The sequence below is a fragment of the Juglans microcarpa x Juglans regia genome, chromosome 1S, assembly GCF_004785595.1.
Source record: "Juglans microcarpa x Juglans regia isolate MS1-56 chromosome 1S, Jm3101_v1.0, whole genome shotgun sequence".
NCBI lineage: Eukaryota > Viridiplantae > Streptophyta > Magnoliopsida > Fagales > Juglandaceae > Juglans > Juglans microcarpa x Juglans regia.
Window position 1 is genome coordinate 22711504 of NC_054595.1, and position 22428 is coordinate 22733931.

General features: G+C 35.6%; 1 protein-coding gene and 1 long non-coding RNA gene across 2 annotated transcripts; one reads left to right on the plus strand and one right to left on the minus strand.

The window, feature by feature from the left end:
- Nucleotides 1–2231: 2231 nt before the first annotated feature.
- On the minus strand, nucleotides 2232–21872 carry LOC121245901. The gene is made up of 3 exons (XR_005937018.1): nucleotides 21608–21872; nucleotides 21073–21075; nucleotides 2232–2243 (listed from the first exon to the last, which is right to left on the minus strand). It is a non-coding gene; the product is annotated as an uncharacterized LOC121245901 (long non-coding RNA).
- LOC121245899 (CWF19-like protein 2) lies at nucleotides 5694–16444 on the plus strand. Its single transcript, XM_041143808.1, is given in 14 exon segments — nucleotides 5694–6148; nucleotides 6228–6455; nucleotides 8602–8666; nucleotides 9302–9385; nucleotides 9470–9739; nucleotides 9742–9848; nucleotides 9968–10115; nucleotides 10337–10537; nucleotides 10638–10796; nucleotides 10945–11328; nucleotides 13078–13157; nucleotides 13458–13812; nucleotides 14560–14772; nucleotides 15682–16444. Coding segments are annotated over 11 exon segments (2301 nt in total). The 5' UTR covers nucleotides 5694–6148; nucleotides 6228–6455; nucleotides 8602–8666; nucleotides 9302–9340; the 3' UTR covers nucleotides 16021–16444.
- Nucleotides 21873–22428: the final 556 nt, after the last annotated feature.

Genomic DNA, 22428 nt, shown 5'->3' on the forward strand with positions numbered 1-22428 from the left:
GACCGAAACAGTCGGTCCGTTTGGTTTAGACTGACCATTTATCACCCTTATAAGGAGGGCTCCGTCGAGCTCTTATTGTTCTTCGATACCTCCTCATTGGTCGGGGGTACCATAGTCCTCTTGTATTTCACCACGGGGTAATTTTCTAAACCTGTCACAACTTCTACAATTTCAAGTGAAGATTAGTAGTTGAAACTACCACAATGAGATTTCGAGAAATCTAAAGAAGTAAGCATACAACATATAATGATTAACATAAGTATACAAGTGGTAAACCATGAAATGCATGCATGAACGTGTACTTGACACATGACGTAACCCAAACTTAACTTATGCACTTGACCTTTTTCAAAAGACATGTTACAGATTCTTTGGACTTTTCGAAAAAACATTATTTGACATCATTTCTTATCTTATCATATCAAGTGATCCATATTGTATTGTATCATATCATGTCATATCACGTGATCCGTATCATGTGAGCTTATTGTCTTATTCTTATAATACATAGTGGACACATCACAGCTCCTCTAAGCACCGTGTATTCTTGCTAGTTACTGCACCACCAACGATTCGTACACCGTGATGAATATGTTTTATCCATATTCATTATAACACGACAGTATTTCGTTGAGTTATTGACTTTAGTCATGGCACCCACTAGCACCAGGTGCTATCTTGCTCCAACATCATATCTAAAAAGATCCATTCGAGGCACACTAACGATTCTTTGTCTACCCAGGGATTACCACTCTATTCTTAAGCACTCCAGAGTGGACAGGAATTTCACCATGATATTCCCCTGTTCTAGCATTTGGGATCGTGATAAAATATTTTTTTGACTCTTTTTTTTTAAAGATCATTTATCCAAATATATGTAACATGAGACTTAAGATGTTTACCTTCTTATACTAGATATGTGACACATGAGATGCCATGCATGAAATCATCAAGCGTAACATATTCAAATCATGGCATGATATTATAGGACATATGAAATATCAAAACAATTTCATGAACATAAAAGAACATGACTTGGCCGAAACATCAAAGACATATAACTTAGAGAAATTTCGCTTTAACATGTTCCAAACCTAAAACATAATAGATAAAAGCCATGGCAAGGGTGAAACAAACATGAACCCCTGGCAATATTAAAAAAATCTAAAACACATAACATCACTATAACTGAATCTTCATGATATGTGAAACATCAATATAATCTCAAGCAAAACCGAAACATAAGCATGTGAATCATGGCATTTTCAACGTAAATTCGAATCATATAACCTCTTTCATGATCTTTATACAAAGTCAACACAATATATTCAATCAAGCAAAACATAGATTAACAATCAAAGGTAATCAATAACAAAGAAAGATTTACACAAAATATACGCATATTAATCAAACTAAGTTGAGTGTTTACTTACAAAAGTTCTTCGAGAAAATGATAGCAAGCTGTAAATTCGATGTACAACTCGTTAGAATAAGGGTTTCAAATCCTAATCCGTGTGCATGAGTGTGTGAGTTTTTATGGGGTTGTCACTTGTTTTTGGATACTTCAAAACAATTTGTTTTTAGGGTTTTTAAACATGAAAACCCTTCAAATTTCACGTGACTCTCGGCTAAATTGAACATATGTGTAGTTCATGTGGGCGGCCGATTGTGTGGAGGATCTAAGTCCTCAAAGTTTCGGCTCTCTCTCCTTACATGGAAAACCCTAGGTCACTTCAAAATGAAATAACCTTGAAATCGTGTGTGCTTTCCAAGAATCTAGAACTCTTGAGAGATTTCGTCATCTCATTGATTTAAGTGTGAGTAGTGTGAAGAGAAAGTAGGAAAATACGAGATCATCACCGTGGTTCCTTCCTTGCTAGTGACGTGGTCCTCTTTAAACATAGAAAAGAGTCGTTTCTTTTATTTGGTCGGAAGGAAAGTGAGAGAAAGTAAGAAATCTTCAAATGTTTGGATGAAATAGTATGGAGAAGATGAGAGCATGTGCAATTTCGAAAGTGGCAAAGAAATAAAAGCCCTTGGAAGTGTGTCTCTCTTCCCCTTTAATAGAAATCTCATCAATCTCTCATTGGTTGCTTGTGATCTATTGCTTGAAGGACAAGTGTACTCTCCTTTTTCCCTCCAGCTGAATATTTATTCCTCTTCTAGATCATTGGATTGCTTTAGAAATGTGAAAAGATTTTGCTTGTGGCGTGTAACCCTTTGCCTTGGCCGAACCCTTTTTCCTCTAAGTCCCTTCCATTTTCGTCTAGATGCAATGTACTTTAGGGCAAAAAGGTAAAATAATCACCAAATCCCTTCATCTTCTCAAAAGTGAAACTTTGCATGTGTGACACATGGCATAGGCGTCCACCTTGTCCTAGCCGTCCACTTCCTTCTCCAAATCCCACGATGATTCTTCATCTACTAGTGCTCATTCTCTAGGTAACATTTCACTTACCAATGGTTCATTTTGTAGCCCTAATGTGACAAGTGACGTGTGTGAATATGCCATTGGGTGCAGTAACTAAAAATACGAGGGTATGTTAGTCATTTTGTGCAAATGTTCATTCTCATTCTTTCTAGAAACTCTTTGCATGGTTGACAAGTGCCAAAATCTTAAGAAAACACTTGAGTGGGCGTGTGGGTGTAGGAAAACTGAAACTCCTCTTTGTCCCTTGGGTTTCCCTATGCAAACCCCTTGAAAACAATCTCATTTGTCTTCCCTAAGCGCCACTTCCCATAGAAATCAATCTTGGAACTCAAACATTTGCCCAATGACATGGTGTAGGCATGTTGGGTGAGTTGGCCGAGTGGCCTTTGCCCTCCTCTATGTCATCTCATCATTATTTTCTTCTAGAAGCCATCTTGCATGAAGGACACGTGGCAATCAAACTATATTTTCCAAACACTTTTCTCTCTCCCCCTTAGGCCACTATCACGTCCAGATATATAGTGCTATGCATGCATGACACATGGCACTAGTAACAATGGCTTTGGTCATGGGCTATGGGTTTCTAGAGTTTTTGAGTTTGGATTTTCTTATGGTAGCCAAATATACATGGGATTGGTTGGCCATCTCTTGGGTTTGGGTTGCTAACTAAAAGTCCAAGGCCTCTATTCAACTAGACCTATTTTCATGGCCCTAAAATAATACCAAGGTAGCGAAAATAATTATGGATCAAATCTAACTAAATTTCGGGTTATCACACAAAATCCTTGGAATTTTTGTAAAAGAGGGACATGTGACAAAATAATTTAAAAATCTTGTCAATATAAAATTTTAGAAGTTTTTAGACTTCATCTTATTATCTTTGTAGCATTTCCTATCATTTTCTCTATACTAATAGCTTCGGAAATTTATAATTGAAAAAGGTCACGTTCATTTTGAAAGAAAAAAAGAAAAAGGTCACGTTCAATCAATAAGTAATTTTAAGTTTTTATGAAAAGTAAAAGTGGGTTAGGAGAATGTGAGTCCTTGGTCTTGGCCCATTAGATATAGAAGCCCTACAAAAATGCCGAGGGCCTTGTCTTTTTTAGCATTCGCAATAAAAGATACTTTTTATTGTATAAGGTTGTATTTGGATAGTAAAATGATTTGAAATTATTTTACTGCTATTTAATATTTATTATTATTATTATTTATCTAATTTACACTACTATTCACTACTTTTAATATTTTATTATTATCATTTTTATCACTTTTTAACTTCTTTTTCTCAAATTTTCAATCTACCAAACTCTTTTTTTTTTCCTATCTTCCTCCCGCATGAACTTCCTCTCTGTTTTCCCCTCGTGCATTTTCTCTTCTGTTAAGAACTTACAGTTTCATTTTCTTTCATTTTCTTTCTATCTCTCATCCGACTTTCAAAACATTTATTGGAAGGAAAAAAATGAGACTTTTATCCAACCTTCTTTTTGTTTGGATCTCTTTTTGTTCTCTCAGATTTTGAACCCTCACACCTTTCAAATCTGTCCATTCTCGTCGTGATTTCAGTTACCATCAATCTTGAATATGTTCTCAGAGTTTTCTATGTTTCATTTCAAATCGAATTTGTAACCAAGCCCATTGAAGTCAAATCCTAGCCCAGGACCAAGGTCCAGATTGAATTTGTTCTCAGAGCTTTATATGTTCCATTTCAAATCGAATTTGTAACCAAGCCCATTAAAGTCAAATCCTAGCCCATGACCAGGGTCCAGATCTATTGAAATGTAGTTTGGATTGTTAATGGTGCAACCCAGAATGGGAGAAAGATCTATTTTCGGATGCATTGAGGTGGGCTAGGCCTCAATCAGTGAGGTGTGGAGCCTCTAACGATGATCTGGTGAGGCTGTACGGTGTCCGTGTGTACGTCTATGACCGTGAACAGTATTTAAATACTGAGAAAATAAGAAAAAATAGACACACAGATTTGCGTGATTTAACACTAGGCCTACGTTTACAAGATTTGGATAGGGGAGGTTCAACTATAATATGCCTATTTACAATCTCTCATACCTCATTTCTCACTGTATAATGGAAGCTCGAGATCTACTTGTTGAGGAAGATGTTCTCTCTAGAACTCTCTGTCTTGAGGTTGAAGAAGTAGCCGAAAAAGAAGCCCCCAAGAAGCTTGGCCAAAAATCCCTCTAAGCGTCCAAAACAAAAGTCCCTGAAATCGTAGGCACCATGTCCCTTTTATCTTCTGCCTCCCTTTACTTTATGTCACTTCTCTTTACTTTACATCAAATCACCAATTTTCTTCATGACACGTTATCCTTTGTCTTTCTTTATCCCTTCTCTATTAGCATTTCCCTCTCCTCTTTTGCTTTCTAGTGATGACCCATTGAGGAGCTGGGCCTTGAGAACTATTTTGGGTTTGGTGTATTTACATATTCACATGGATAGTGAGTTGAGATGAAAGTTGAATAAAATATTATTAAAATACTACTTTTGAATATTATTATTATTTTAAAAATTAAAAAAATTCAATTATTTATTAATTTTAAAAAATTATAATTATGATATAAAATGAAATTAGACAGTTTCACTATCTAATAGCATCCTCATTGGCTTGGCTAAAGTTGAATGATAGTTAAAATTTAGATAATTTGTTCTAAAAAGACCCTACATTGGATTGGACATCTCTAAAACAATTTAGACTTTTGTTACAGTAGTTGACCAAAGATAGAGAACTACAATTGATTCACTAAATATTAAAATACTAATTTATCACTCCCATCACTTGTATGTGTTTATATAGGTGCATATTTTTTATTGACATTGAAATGAGTATGTTGCTAGATATTTGGTTAGTAAATAAGAAATTTAGATAAATTTTTAGATAAATTTAATCTCAATTTTTTATTATTAGCGTTAAATAATTTTTGAAAATATAATTTTTTTAATATTCATTTAATTAGAATATAATTATTATAAATATTAAATTGGTAAAATTATAAATGTGATACAAATAAATTAAATAAAAAAATTTTAATTTAATAATATTTTATTATTATATAAAAAATAAATAATTAATTTAATATAAAGATTAAATTTAAATAAAATAAATAAATATAAAAAAAATGTGATATTGATTAAATTTTAGAGACCATTTAGCCAAACCAACATACTGCTGTAAACGGGCATCAATCTTTTTCATTTTTCCCTTTCTTTTTACCGCAGTCCCCGATAACTCCCCGAAACTTCCCCCTGTTTCACACAGCCACCGGCCCACCACTTCAGATCCATTCCCATTCCCCACGCCTCCCTCTCTCTCCTCCGTTTCTTCTCTCGGTCTCTCTCCATTTTTTTTCTTCCCCATTTTTTTCAGCTTCTCCCTTCAATCCGCCCACTTTCTCTGCGTCTCCCTCTTCTTGTAACCGCCACCCACCACAACGCCGGTAAGCTCTCTCTCTTCCTCACGTTCTCTCTCTCTAACTCTCGGTTAAACTCTCTCCCGTACCCTCATCAGCTTCTCTGCACCGCTATGTCGCAGTGAGTGCCTCCGCCAGGGTTTCACGCCTCTCTGGCCGTAGTACCGAGCCCCTGCATCGAGCGCCATCCCCCGCGTTCCGCTCCTTCGATTCCAATCTCAAGCCGCCGTCTTGCTGTGCCACCGCGTGGCAGCGGCCACCCTCCCCACACCGTCTGCCTTTGCTTCGTCGGCAGGTAAGCCTCACTCCTTCCTTCCTCCGTCTCTCTCTTTCTTGATCTTTCTCAGTCGATCTCCCTCTCGGTCTCTGTTCAGATCGGGGCTTGTTGCCCCTCTTTGTGCTGTCGTAGTTCAGCTCCTCGCCTCCAGCCTTCACGGCCAGACCACTCGGCTCCACCTCAGACCACGGCAAACACCCATGCCATCACTTACAAAAGCCCCCACCCGCTGCTAACCTCCGTCGCACACAGCATCCCCTGTTTTCGCAGCAATCCAGCAGCATCTTCGCATCTGACGGTTAATCTTGTTGGTCAAATCATAGAGGTATAACTGACACCTGATTTCTAGAAATTCATGTGTTGTGATAACTATGAATTTTCGTGTTGAAATTGTTGCTTGTGTGAATGGTTGTAATCGGTGGTTGGGGAAACTGTGTCATTGTGATGTTGATTGTGCGATGTGTGAAGTGATGGAAGTGAGAAACTAAGAATTGGGCGCTGTGGTTATGTTCGAAATAATTATGTGAAGTGTTGGGATTGCTTTGTAGCACTGTTTGTGAATCTGCATAGTGGCCGAGGGCCCCTGTGAAATGTTGAGATAAAATAGGTAATTGTGATGTGGTTGGTGTGTTGTGCGAAGTGTTGGGATAAAATTTGTAGTTTGTATTGTGATTGGATGTTGGGTATGCTTATGGGATAAGTGTAAAGTTTTCTAATGGGCGAGGTTCGGGAAGTTATTTTGTGGGTTTGAGATGAGTAGTAACTGGGTTAGAAGAATTGAAACTATGAGACTTATTTCTTTTTTATAAGTATGGAACTATTGTCGTGGAGTTGTTTTGTTGTATTGTTTATTTTAGATGTGCCAGTTTAATTGTATTAATTTATAGTATGTTTAATTATGTCTAGGTAACGATCAAATTTTGCTTAACACTATTTAGAGGATTTTTCAGAAAAGTTGAAGGGTCAAGTAAGCGGGGTTTCTATGTTAGACTTCACATTAAAAGAAATGAACTGAGGTTGATTTTGAAAAAATATGCATGTTTTGTTATGAAAAAAAAATTGAAACAACCTCAATTATTTGTTCTGCATTACTCATGAAATCTGTATAAAAGAGAAAAGTATTTTTGTCATGATTGGTGTAGACATGAGCAAATTTTTTGTATTCTATTTTTGAACTATGCAAAAAGAGCGAATATGAAATCTGAAAATTTGTGAACGTTATGTGAAGATGCTTTGAATCTCTTTTGAATATGTGAAAATGATCTGAACTTGTTCAGTGCTCTGTTATGATATGATGTGGCATTTGATAACTTTTGGCATAACATTCTAATTATGTGTTTGATTATGTTTTTGGTTCTGATTTGTTGATTATGATTCTGGGATTGTGATGGTACCAACATTTTGTTCCGCTCTGCTTATGGCCTTGCCACAGGATATAATAGTGGCCTTTGGCCTTGTCATGGGTGGGACATAATAATGACCTCTGGCCCCGTCACGTAATATAACAATGGTGTCTGGCCCTGCCATGGGAGATAATAGTGGCCTATGGCCATGCCATAAGACATAATGGCGGCCTCTGGCCCTGCCACGGGATACAGTAGTGGCCTCCAACCCTGCCACGGGATGCAATAGTAGCCTCTGGCCCCATCACGGGATATAATAGTGGTATCTGTTCTGAATGCATCTCCTCGATAACGAATAGTGATAGGTTATGCTTGGTTAACCAAAGACATGCAAAACCCTACCACGAGGGTTAAACACGGCCTTTGTTCTGATATGATGTCTTGATATGATATGATATGATGATGATACTCAGTTATGCTATGCCAAAGGTTTTTTTTTTTTTTAATACGAATGTTTTGATCTGTCGCTCTGACATTTTGATAACATGTTTTGATTCTGCATTCTGAGAATAAAAATGTTTTTTCTTGCATTTTGAACATTGTAAATGCTCATGTTTACGTAGTATTATATGTTCTTTGTTTATTGAGTTGTTAATAACTCACCCCCTTATCTCTACAATATTTTTCAGATGAAGTGAATGTTTCAACTGGTGATTGAGATTGTGTAGGGAATAAGTATTGAGATTACTAAAAACTATTATTTAGTTGATTGATTTGTTCTATTGATTTGGTTTATTGGGATGTTGACACTTTTATTAAGTCTTAAGGAGTTGTCGATTTATTTGTTAGATTATTATTTTGATGACTTGTAGAGGGATATATATGTATATTTGGTGGAATTAGATGAATTTATATTTACGGAGTCTTTGAAAATAGATGAGGTTATGTTTATGGAGTTTTTTGGAATATCTATTTGTATTGTGAATGATGATTTTAGGTGACAGGAAGTAACTCTCCGGCCCATCCGGGTACGGGGCGTTACAGAATTCCTTGGTTTTGTGATTGATTTATTTTTCTTCTGGTTTCTTGAGAAAAAGAAACCCTGAAATTTTTATTCTTCTTGAGCAGAGCAATTATTCTGGTCTGTTCAAAATACTCGAGAGGATCTGGGCGTTGGTACTCTGAACTAAACAGTAAATTGCAATTAATTTGAGTTTTGATTATGCGATTTTGTGTTTCTGTGTTCAATTCTCCGGTTTCAAACTTTCCCAGGCTATGACGTCATTGGTATTAGGGAATTAATATTTATTAGTGTGTTTGCCATTGATAATTCCATTCAGTTTTTTTTATGTGGTATGGGCCGTAGCTTGTGTCATGCTTAGGATGGGAAGTAGAGTCCAGTTTACTGCAAGAGATTAGAAGACCGTTTCAAATACGTTGCAATTGGAGCCCCAATTTTCTTCTTCCATTTTGAGTTTAATACGAAGACATTGGAGCTTTCCAGTGAATCAGTTCCACTGCAATTTTCGCTACCCAATATGATCTCTCTCTCTCTCTCTCTCTGCGGAGTATTTTTGCCTGTGTATTTGAGCTTTCGTCTTGAATATTCTGATTTTCCACATCATATATCAGCATATGAGTTTTTTAATGGATCTATCAACAAGTTGCTTAATCTATTTATCATTGAGAATTTTCAATCTTACTATATAGAAGCATTAATTCATTCGAGTTTTTTGTCACCACAGAACTGTTTTATTGTATTGCTGAAAGTGAAAGTTTGAGCTTTTCCATGCATAAATTGTAATTCATTCGAGGTTTTTGTCATCGCAGCACGTTTAATTGTATAAGCCTCACCACTGCATAAACAATGCTTTCTGGACTCAAGTTCATTCCCCGCGACAAGATTGAAAGGGTAAATTCATGACATTTGTTTTTTGAAATATATATTTGTTTATGTTTCGATTATATGCCTCTGAATTCATGTTCTGGATATTAGGCACAAAATGATGACTCGGATGATTCTTTAAAAGAGAAGAAAAAATCCAGTAGCAGAAAAGCAAAAGATGGGATGAAAACGAAGAGTTCTAGGTACAGTAGTTCGGATGATGAGGACGTCCAGAGAATTAAGAAACGGTCTAGCAAGAAGAAGTGGTACTCATCAGATGAGTATTCCTCGGGTGAAAGTGCTGGCAATTCTGACGAAGAAGAAAATAATGGTCGGGATAAGAGGAAGAGTAGGAGTAAGGGTAAGCGAGGTAAGGGTGAAATTTTGGGGATGATAGTGATAGGTCAAAGAAGAAATCAAGTCATAGGGAAGATAGAAGGAGAAAGAGCAAGGATAGAGGGGATCGAGAGGATATCACTGCAGAAGACTTGTCTGGTATATACTGTTTTGCTGTTAGAATGAAAAAGAGAGAGAGAGAGAGAGAGAATGTTTGAGCTTCTATTATAGTGGTTAATTTTTTTTTTTTTTTTGCTTTGATTTTTTAGAAAGTGATGAAGGAACTACTCATTCCATGAAGGAGATGGAAATTGTGAGAAAAGAAATGGGATTAGAATGGATGCTTCGACCTGCTGAAAGGAGGGTCGAAAGGCCTGTAGTGACTGTTGACAACCACTTGGAAGAAACTCCCACTGAGGAGGTATAATCTTAGTTTGACAACTCACACGAAAATTCAGCTGTTCTAATTTGCAATGTACTTTTTTTTTTTAGTCTTTTTTTTTTGGTCTTTCTGTTCCCAGCCCCCTTCTACCTTTTTCCAAGTTTTTACATACATATTCTGTTTGTATGAAACATGTATGCCTTCTTTGCTGCCTGTCTCACCTTGCTTACTATGACACGATTTGTTTACTTCTTTTCTAGATAAATAAGGTGCATCCCAAGGAATTGAATCCTTATTTGAAGGATAATGGTAGTGGTTATCCAGAAGATATTAACAGGAGCAAAGCTAGTGGTGACCAACTTTTATCTTCTGTTGTTGGAGATGGAGGTGCAAGCTGGAGACTGAAAGCCTTGAAGCGTGCACAAGAACAAGCAGCCCGAGAAGGGCGAAGGCTTGAGGAAGTATGTTACCTTAAATTCTAAAAATTAGCAAGCATCTCTATGATCTTTTTTTTCCTCTCTCTTCCTATTTTCGTTGTTCCTTACAAATGGAATTGTGCAGGTTGTTGAAGAAAGGTGGGGTTCTCTTGGTCACCTGGCTGTTTCTGTAGCATCTCGTTCAGCTGCCCCATCTCGAGCTCATCTACGTGCCATAAATGATAGAAAGAGAGGGGAACAGCGAACAGGTTCAGACAATCAAAGTGAGACAGTTACCAAAAAGGTACCTTGCCACCTTGCATTATCCAATGCATTGCTGTTTTTTTTTTCTTTAAATGCATTTATGTTCTATTTAAGTTGAAACTTATTGTTTGCAGTGAAAATAATTATCACATTCCTTTTGCTTACATGTTACATATTTCTGCTTCTCAGGGCATGACAGGCATGACTTGAAGGATGTACCTTTCCAGCATCATAAAATGAGGGAGCCTAAAGTTCGAGATTCTTTATCATGGGGAAGGCGGAAGAATCAAAATATGTCTTCTAAGGATGCTGGCCTTATATCTTCTGCAGTATCTAGCTTAAATAGGTTTGCCAATGATGGAAGCTTTATACACAGTGCTCTTCGACAGCAGAATAACGATCCTGTTGGTTCTGTTGAGGGAAACGTGGAGATGGAATTTGCTTCATCTCAAATGAAGCAATCTGGTGAAGGCATTGGAGTGGCTAATGATGCATTGAGTGCAAACCAGTTGGCAGCCAAGGCAATTCAGCTTCGTATGAAAGGAAAGCATGAAGAAGCCGATAAACTTTTGGTAAGACAGTGTTGTCTGCATTATAAACTTCTCTACTCTCTTCTCGCTAGTCAATATTTCACATGAAGAATGTCGACTCTGTCTCTTTCCCTCTCCCAAATGATTGTCTGATTGTTTGTGACTTGCAACAGCATTCTCAGAGGATCTAATTATAAGCAGATAATATTTAAGGGAACAAAAATATCTAAGTAAAATGTTATTGAAAACACTATTAATTTTGAGGTAAAAGCTTATAGACACCAAATGGGGCATTGCAATCTGGGTTCAATACCTTCCAAACGAGAAAGGAATTTCCTAGATCTTGCATGTCTGTGAGGAGGTACTAGAAGTGTCGAGTGTTGTTAGTTAAACTAATTTTGGTCATCTCACCAATAACAAGAAACTTAAGGGTGAAAGCCTTGAGTTGTTTTGGGTCATATTCTAATGAAATTTTAGGGATTTCTCTAATTTGGGCTGGTTGAAGAATTCTTCTCGTAAAGCAACTTGCTTTACCATTTAGTTTATCTTAGAACCATTGATCATAGGGGTGAAAACCAAACTGATAATGTGTAAACATGTCTAAAACTGGCCGAAACCGGTCAGTGAAGGGGAGAAAACGGCGACGTCAGTCTTGGCGTAAATTTGGTCCGGTCGCCGGTGTCCCATCGATGGCGCGATGAGAGAGAGAATGGAGAGAATTAGAGAACGTACTTAGAAGTGAGAACATTGTGATGAGAGAGAAAATGGTGCGATGAGAGAGGAGAGATATGTGAGGTGCGATGTGTGTGTGTGAGAGAGAGAGAAGAATGAGAAACTGAGGAGTGAGAAAGTGAAGAGAGAAATGAGATCGGGAGGGGAGGGGAGGGGCAGGGGTATTCAAACCCTAATTCCAAATGGCGTCGTTTCATTTTTTTATTTTTTTCTAAAATGTTATGTGTAAAACGACGTTATTTCACCTAAGTGAAACGACGTCGTTTTACTTAATATATATATATATATATATATTATATCGGCCAGTTCAGCCTAGTTCAAACCGGGACCGAATTGACCAACGTCGGTTTCATCAAATTCCCACCACCTGCCGGCCGGTTCCCATTTGTGCCGACCAGTTCTATCGGTTTCTATACACCTCTAATTGATCATGACATTAGTGGGCTTTCTTCCTTAAGCACTATTTCTTCTTCTTCTTGTTTATTTTAAACCAATATTAAAATGTGATTTATGGGGTCTTGGCTTGTTATGTGTCTTTCTAGTGCTTGATTATTTTTGGGCCCCCTCATATTTCCAAATTGAAAGCCAATAATGAAATAAGGTGGTTTTGAAAGCTAATCCACTTCTTGTGCTATATTGTTAAAGATGCATGCCATAAGTTGTATTTATGTTTTTGTAGGAGCACTGATTCTATTTTTCTCACTTTTGGTTGCAGCAAAAGATACGATTTTTTAAGTTTTTCCTTCCCCCCTAGCTCTCTCTTCCCCAAGGTTCAATAAGGAGTTGCCACTCCTTGACTTGATTGTGGGTTGATATTTTAAAGTTATGAATTGAAAGTTTCCCTGCATTACTTTGGAATGATAAACCTAGGATAAAGCGGCCCTAACATGTTAGCATACTTGTATACCTGCCAAAAAGGAAAAAAAAAAAAAAAAAGGCTCCTGTTGGATTTCTGTATCTTAATTAGAGTCATTATACATAATAAATTAGTTGTTAAGAGTGTGTGCTTTTGCTTCAGTGATTGATTGGAGTTATCTTGCTTTTCTTTCTTTTCACTAGCTAGAAGCAGAGAAGATAAAGGCAAAGCAGGGTGCTGGTGATAATTCAATTAGACTGCAGAAGGAAGGAAACTCAAGCAGGTAATTAGGCATCTCGTGATCTTTTTTTTTGGGGAGTGTATTTTTTTTTTCAGAAACTCCAAATTTCATTGTTTACGAGAATACAAGTATTTGTGTATATGAAACTTATAGCAGCAAAGATGGATTCAACTTGTGTGAGTGAGTGGGTGAACAGATTATTTTCCTTTCTCTTCAGAATGTAGTCATGGAAAGTTTTTTTATTGATTTTTTAAAATGTACAATTTCTCAATTCAATATCTTTCTTAGCTGTAACCTGGGTAGTGGTAATATCATTGAATTGATATATCCTTTTTTACCTAGATATATTATGCAGGATAGATCTGTTCGACGAAAGAAGGATGAGGATGATGCTGATATGCATCTAGCTCGAAACATAATGCATAACAAACAGTTTACTACGTATGGTCAGGCAGATGATGAATATGATTTTGAAGATGGCCCTAGCAGAAAGGCTCAGAAGAAGGGTGGAGGTAATGAGCAAAAGGTCACCCAGAAGAATATGAGACTGTTAACTCAACAAGAGAGGTGCCTTTTTTGCTTTGAGAATCCAAAGGCGCCGAAACATCTTATTGTGTCAATTGCACAATTCACATACTTGATGTTGCCACATTGGCAGCCTATAGTGCCTGGTCATTGCTGCATTGTACCACTGCAGGTGAGCTTAACTTGTTTCCTTCTTGAAGTTATAAAGTGGATTAAACGAGGTTTACTTTCTACTTCCAAGTAGGATTTTGCCTATAGTTAAAATTGACAGTGTGGTCAGAGTTGTATCAAAGGCCCATCCTTTAAGTTTGAACTAATCCACTTTAAGTTTAAAGTGGATTAAACGAGGTTTACTTTCAACTTCCAAGTAGGATTTTGCCTATAGGTAAAAATGCCAGTGTGGTCAGAGTTGTATCAAAGGCCCGCGGCAGGTTTGGGGGTGAGATGAGACACAAAATTCTCATCTCATCTCATCTCATCATTACACATTTTTCAAATCTCCATAAAAAATATAATAAACAATTCAATTTTTTCAAATCCCAATTCAACTTTTTAAAATCCCAACACAATAATAATACTAAAACATAATATTTTAAACACTAAAACAAAACACAAAATTCTTATCTCACCCCCCAAACCTTCTACAAAAGAGTGGGAGAATAGCGGACTACTTGATCTATCACAAAAATGATAATGAATAATGTTTGCGAGGTCAGTTGTATAATGTGCTTGTACCATGAGATGCAACAGATTGTCTACCTGGTCTGGAAAGTAGGTGAATCTGTTCAAAGTGGTATTAATAATAATAATAATAAAATCATTCTTGGGGACATGGACATGCCTCTTCTTTTTCTTTTATTTAACCAATTTCCTGGATATGAAAATTGTATTTCCTGAAACATATCTATTTGCTGTGCAGCATGAATCGGCCACAAGAATTGTGGAGGATAATGTGTGGGAAGAAATTCGCAACTTCAAGAAATGCCTTATTATGATGTTTGCAAAGCAAGAGAAGGATGTGGTGTTTCTTGAAACAGTGATGAGCTTGGCACAACAACGTCGCCATTGTTTGATTGAGTGTATACCTTTGCCCCGAGAAATCGCACAACAGGCTCCTTTATATTTTAAAAAGGTATTGTTCTTTTTTCTTTATATAGAAAAAGGTACTATTCTGTACTCGGTTAATTTTTGTGCTTTGAAGTTTTTGTTTCTTTTTTAGGGGAGAAGGGTCTGGTAAGTTAGTAAGTTAACAAATCACCTAGAATATATATATATATATATATATATATATATATATATTTACAGACCCTCACCCATCATACACGCTGGTACATTGCAGCTACAACACCTAAATTATAGTACTCACAATAGCAAACACAAATTTCTGCAGAGATTACTCCGTAACTACCAAATTACAGCCAATATTCCTGCGAAGATAACCAAGTATATCCATCCAATACAGCCAACAAACAAACCAAGGAGATATTCAATTAAAGTTCGCTGAAGATGTATGTTTTCAAAAATAGCTTAGAAAAATTATTGGCGACCTTTTGTAATTGGATTTTTTTGCTTTGAAGTTAGCCGAAGAGATATTTAAAAAAAAATAATCTTAGAACAACCTTTTAGCAGGTCAGCAGAGCTGGAGAAACTCATGTTGAAGCAAAACACCCCCCCCCCCCCCCCAAAAAAAAAAAAAGAAGAAAGAATAATAATGCTATTTTCCCATTAATTTATTGTTTTAATGTTTTGATAATTATGTTATCATCTCATAAAAAATAATTATGTTACTATCTGTTCTATCTTCACATGTGGTATGATCTCCGTTCTCCACAATTTATCTTAAGAAAAGAAACTCATGATTTTTCATTAGAAGCTAGCAGTTGATGCTTCTCGCGTTGAAAACTGGATTTGCGATGCATGGATTGTATAGTGTACGTATCTGAGTTCATGTGTTTGATTTTGAATATGCCCGTAAGCGGTAAGTGCTAGATATTTATTTATTATTTGTTTTACGAGTTTCTAAAAGAAGTTTATTTTTTAGGCAATTGATGAAGCCGAGGATGAATGGAGCCAACATAATGCAAAGAAGCTCATTGATACAAGCCAAAAGGGGTTGCGTGGTTCAATTCCCAAAAACTTTCCATACTTCCATGTTGAGTTTGGTCTATATAAGGGATTTGTCCATGTAATAGACGACGAGAAACAGTTTAAGAGCAGCCTCGGCCTTAATGTCATAAGAGGCATGCTACAGTTGCCGGAGGAAGACATGCATCGTCGCCGAAGGTATGAGTCCATTGAAGTTCAAAGAGAAGCAGTTAAAAGCTTTGTCCGAGACTGGGAACCTTTTGATTGGACAAAGCAGCTTCGGCAGGCATCGTGACATTGTTGAAGCTTGCGGTTAGATCTCATTGCTTGCAGCTGCATCTTTCATTCAGCATATTTAACGGATGCAGGAATCAGGATGCTACTAGCACAAAAGACGCCCTTTTCCACAGGAATATCCTATATTTTAACACATTGATCTGGAACTGTCTGTGCAGGACGTGCGCAGAGAGAGAGAGAGAGAGAGAGAGAGGTGCAAATTTGTAGATTTCTTCTATTATGTGAGCTCTAAGCCGGAACAGAACTTGTCCGTCTACTTAACACAGATTATATTTGCTTACAGTAACACTGAAGGTGAAAACAAATGAAAACGTGCGGATGCTTAGGTTAAATTAAATCTGCTGGCACTTGACCGCTAGGAAGGGTACTAAATGTAATCTACACTACTGAAAAATAGTTTACACCTGCTCTGTTGAGTCTAATGGCCCGATTAACCAACTGGTTGTTGATGTTTGAGACATGGGATATAATGATCCCATCCCCGTGAAGTTGACATGAATGTGAATCAGATTAACAACGGTACTTTATTTTTTATTTTATTCTTTTTAATTGTACAGGACAATGCGATATGTTTACCATAATTTTATAGATCTATAACTTAAATGAAAGTCTTTCAAAATATGACATCTAGGCTGATGTAATTGAAGATTATAAAATTTAGAGTTTTACTACCCATTATCCCTACACATCATATATATATATATATATAAATATATATATATATATATATTTTGGTTTTATTCTTCTTAAACTTATTGAATTCTTCTATTTATTATACATATATTACATATTTGGTAAGAGAAAAAAAAAATGTGGTGCGTGATGTGTAAGGATGATGAATAGAATTTTTCTAAAATTTATATTGAAGTTTTTCTAAAAAAATTTCTAAAAATCTATAATGAAGTTTTTCAAAAAAAGTTTCTAATTTTTTTCTAAAATTCAATTTTAGGGAGAGATGAGAATTTTGAGTTTTAGATGAAAGTTTAAAATATTATTTTTTAATATTATTATTGTTTTGAGATTTGAAAAAGTTGAATTATTTATTATATTTTACGTGAGAATTTAAACAAGTTGTAATGATGAGATGAGATAAGATGAGAATTTTGTGTTTTATCTTTGCCCAAAACCTGTCTAAAACTATCTCATTTCATCTCATATCTGAATCCAAACCAACTCTTAACACATTATTCATTGCTTTCCATGCTGTAACATAAATATTTTTTGGAAGGCTAGGATGCCACGTCCATTCAAACGAGTTGATTCTTCGAGCCAAAATTATGATACATTGCCATGCTGCACTTTTTGTTGTAAACTTCCTATTATTTTCTGTTGTCCAGATTATTAAATCAGCTCCCTCTTTCCTCCTTCCCAAAACTTCCAACAGCTCATCTATTTTATCCATTCCGACCAACTCTTGCAAGTAATCCACATTCCAACCATTATCTATTTTACAGTCTTTAATGAGAAGATTTGGACATACATTCACCTCAAATTGATCAGCTAGTGGGCCATCCGATGTCCATTTGTCCCTCCAAAATGAAATCTCTCCATCTCTAACCTTCCATTTTGATTGTACAATCACCCTTGGGATACACTTAAGAATATTTTTCCAAAATCGAGTTCCTTCTTCCGCATCAACCAGAGAAATATGCTTGTTTTTCATGTACTTGGCATTAAAAAACTCAGTCCATAGACAATGCTCTATTAACATCTTCCAAGCAAATTTCATATGTAAAGAAGTTTAAATATCCTTAAAATCTCTAATTCTCAATCCACCCTCCTGTATTGGCTTGCAAATTCTATCCCAAGAGCACTATTTTTTTTTAGATTTTACATCCGAAATGCCCCAAAAGAATGAGCTCAGTATCTTATTTAATTTTCTTATCACCAAAGTTGGGACTTGAATAATGGACATTAAATGGATAGGTATACTCGACACTACATATCTTGAGAGCAAAATTCTTGCTCCATTAGATTGCAACTTGGTCTGCCATCCTTCCACATTCTTTTGTATTTTCTCCACTAACTCATCCATATGCTTCACCTGCAATTTGCTAGTAATCAAAGGAGCCCCTAAATACTTGAAAGGTACACTATCCTCTTTAAATCCAGTTATACTCAGAAGCGTCCTTTTCCTTGTAGGAGCCATGTGTTTAGAAAAAATCATGAAAGATTTCTCCTTATTAACCTTTTGTTCCGACCAAGATTCATAAGTTGTAATTATCCTTTTGATCTCTCTTAAAGACTTTGTAAAGTTATCTTTATTATAAAATAAATCTGACGGATTCTATAAAATCAATCAGTTTATAGGTTTAATTTGTATAATCTGTTTGTGTCTATATCAATTCTCTTTTGAATATACCGTAAGTGCTAGATATTTATTTATTATTTGTTTTACAAGTTCATAAAAGAAGTTTATTTTTTAGGCAATTGATGAAGCCCAGAATGAATATTGGAGCCAACATAATGCAAAGAAGAAAGGGTTGTGTGTTTCAATTCCCAAAAACTTTCCATACTTTCATGTTGAGTTTGGTCTATGTAAGGGATTTGTACATGTAATAGACGAGGAGAAACAGTTTAAGAGCAGCTTCGGCTTAATGTCATAAGAGGCATGCTACAGTCGCCGGAGGAAGACATGCATCGTCGCCGAAAGAATGAGTCCATTGAAGTTCAAAGGGAAGTAATTGTTTGGAATTATAATTTATCTCAACTCATCATTACAACTTTTTCAAATTTCAGTAAAAAATATAATAAATAATTCAACTTTTTCAAATCTTAAAATAATAATAATATTAAAAAATAATATTCTAACAATATTTTATCATCTCAACTCAACCCAACTCAATTCACTTTAAAATACAAACGCAACCTAAAAGCTTTGTCCAAGACTGGGAACCTTTTGATTGGACAAAACAGCATCAGCAGACATCGTACGTGACACTGTCGAAGCACGCAGTTAGAACTCATTGATTGCAGCTCATGCATCTTCCATTCAGCATTATTTAACTGATTCAGGGATCAGGATGCCACTAGCACAAAAGGCACCCTTCTCCACGTGAATATCCTCATCACGTCTAGTATAATCTGTAAGAGCGTAAAAAAGATGAATGTGAAATCAGGCACCAGAATGGAAACCCCACAATATGTTCTTTCAGTTCTTTTGATCAGCGGTCTTCTTTGGTGCCGTAGCAACTGTGATTTTGTCAAGCTTCTCAGCCTTTTCCAGTATAATCTCATTCTGTGGGAGAGAGAGGGGAGACATGAGATTGACGATATTTTTTTCCTAGCTAGGGCAAAACAAGCAATGAATGAATAGAAATCGCCCTTTCTTGTCATTTATTGAACTAAAAGAAGATGTCTCTGTTTCATCTCCCGAATGAAAAGGAATAGGAATGACTTAATAATCGCATTAGATTTTGAGAAGAAATAAAAGTAATCGTAAAATAAATAAAAATCAGCAGGGAAAATCATTTTTAACTGTGCATATCAAATAGAAATAATTGGTCGTAACATCCTAATTTTGAAATTTATGGAAACTTGGGGACGTGTGAATAGAAGCATGAGCTTTAGAAACCCAATCAAAGTATCTGCCGATGTGGCATCCCATCATTCATAAGCATCATTTCATTTTTATCGGAGAAAACCAGGAGCGAAAAGGATTGAAAAGTACAGGAAAAAGAAAAGAAACATGATTTGAAGAAATAGAGAAGGGAAAGGATTCAAGACTTGTACCCATACCCAAGGCGGATGGCTCATTAATATTGAAACGAAATCAGAATATTGAACCAAACCGCATTAGAAAAAGGAGAGATTTTACAGCAGCATGACGTTCAATTAAAGCCCCACGAACTTAATTTTGTAGGACCTCAATTAAAGAATAATCTGCGACATAATTCAACCCATGATCAAGCCGGACAATAAATCAGTTGCTAAAAGTATTTAAAGAAGCATCGAAAAGAAATATAAAACGTAGAAACTCCCAATGTCTACGACCCTGACCCCATCTCTATTACAACGGAATAGAGAAAAATCAAATAAAAACCCAAGCTCCCCACGAATCCTTAATAATCTATTTTTATTTCCCACCATTTCTCAGTATCCTGGACATGTAGAATTGAGCCAAGCATAAAGAAAAACAGAGAATGTAACGCTCTGATTTTGGAGGTTCGGAGAGTTAACTCTTGTAATCTAAAATCATCCCCATAACATATTTATATATTTCAAATTTTTCATAAAATATAAACTCATTTATTCAAAACCAAATATATGTTCCTCCACCACAACACCAATAAATATCTCAACAAAATAAATTAAAATCTCCACAAAGATTCAAAATTATCTATGACTTAGAATACCTAATAATATAAAATAATAAATATACTAAATAAAACTCTCGAAATGGTATCAGAGCTTATCTCAATTAGAAACGTGAGACTTGAGCAGTACCACCAACGACGAGGATGTCGATCGGGAATTTAAAGGGGTATCACTGGGTTGATTGTGATACCCTATATGATAACGATAAGAGTAGATGATGTATGAGATCTCACATTACTTGAAAATGAAAAGTTCTTACTCCTTATAAGTTTTCAATGGGACTCCAATTGTATAATTGACTATTCCTTTTAGAGTATAGGTCATATGATTTTGACTTTTCATTGGAGCACTACATAACTGGTGTAGACACGATCTATTTTAGCATTTTATTTATAAACTGTGCAAAATAGAACGAATATGAAAATTTGTGCATAAACTATATTTTATGATCTGATTCTATTCTATTCTAAAAATATTTTGTACTTTGATATGATATGTGATTTATAAAACTTCTAGCATGACATTCTATTTCTTTTTTTTTTTACCTTACCACGAGTATAAAATTATGGCCTCTGTTTGGGTTGGTATCAACTTTTCTGTTTCCAGTGTACCCACTTTGAAAGTCAAAATAGTTTTCTGCGTAGTCTTTTTTATGTGTATACTCGGGACTCTGAGAATAATAAGTGGAAGATTTCACATTCTATTTATGCTTAGTTGGCTGTGGGGTTTGCACAACCTTATCACGAGAGTTAAATATGAAATTTTGTTATGATGTGATGTTTCAGTTATGTTATGTTAATGAAAATTTTAATAAGAATATTTTTGAATTTTCACTTTAAAATTTTTGATAATATATTCTGACTGTGCATTTTGTAAGTAAAATATTTTGTTCTCTATTTTGTAAGTAAAATATCTTTACAATATTTTTCAGATAATCTTAATGCCTAAACTATAAGTTGAAAAGTAGAAAATGTTAATAAAATTTGATAGTTGTAGAGGAATAAATGCTAAAATGTATAAATAATTGTTGGAGAGTTTTATTTAGTATATTTATTATTTTATGTTATTTGATATTTTGAGATAGGAATATTTTCGAATCTTTATGAAAATTTTAATTTATTTCGTTAATGTATTTCTTGGTGTCTTCGTGGAGAAATATATCTTTGGTTTTGAATAAATGAGTTTCTATTTTATAAAAAATTTGAAATACATATATATGTGAGATGGTTTTTAATTATAAGAGTTAATTCTCCGGGTATGAAGAATACCTCGGCGAGATTGACGTAGAAGAGGGGTGGTTTCTTGGTGCTGGAGACCTGAAAGTGATTCTTCTAGCAGCAGTAGTAGTACTGTAGTAGTCTTGCCCTCGGCACAAATATCAACTACAAAGACTCGCTTCTCGCTGTTACTGGCTTCCTCTGTTGCCTTGTTGGCCTCCTCGACAGCCGCGCTCGCCTCCATTGAAGATATTTCTCTCTCTCTGAACTGTGAAAAGAGCGGGAATATGTTCTGCAGGTATGAAGCTAATACCGAATGCGGAGGTTTGTCAGTTTTTCTCTATGCTTATTAGACTGGCCCCTGAATTAACCATAAGTGGACGCGTGGTTGTGTTTGATTGGACTCCCGATTCTTCACGGTAATTATTCAGGTCGTTACTTCATAATCACCCAATTACTTGATCTTAAACTGCAAAGAGTTAGATACCACAAATATGACTCATTTAAATAATTTGAATTAAAATTTATCACATTAATTGAATGTGATTCGGTGTGATTTCTTGGTTAGATACTTTTCTTCTTATTTTTCACAACCTTAGGAGTGTCTTGTCTCTTGACCATATTAGTATAAGCAAGAACAATAATTCTACATACAATCGTGAAGTGCGTATATATCGCGTAATTGTTTTAAAATTTAGTGAAGTCTACTATTAAAAAATTAATTTTTTTCATGTGGATCTCATGTTTTTTTATTTTTTTCAAAGCAATTATGTGCCGGTTATACAATTCACGGTTGTAAATATATTTTCTCAAAATAAGAATAAACAAAATATATATTCTCCATTTCACTTTCAAATTGATAATATCATATC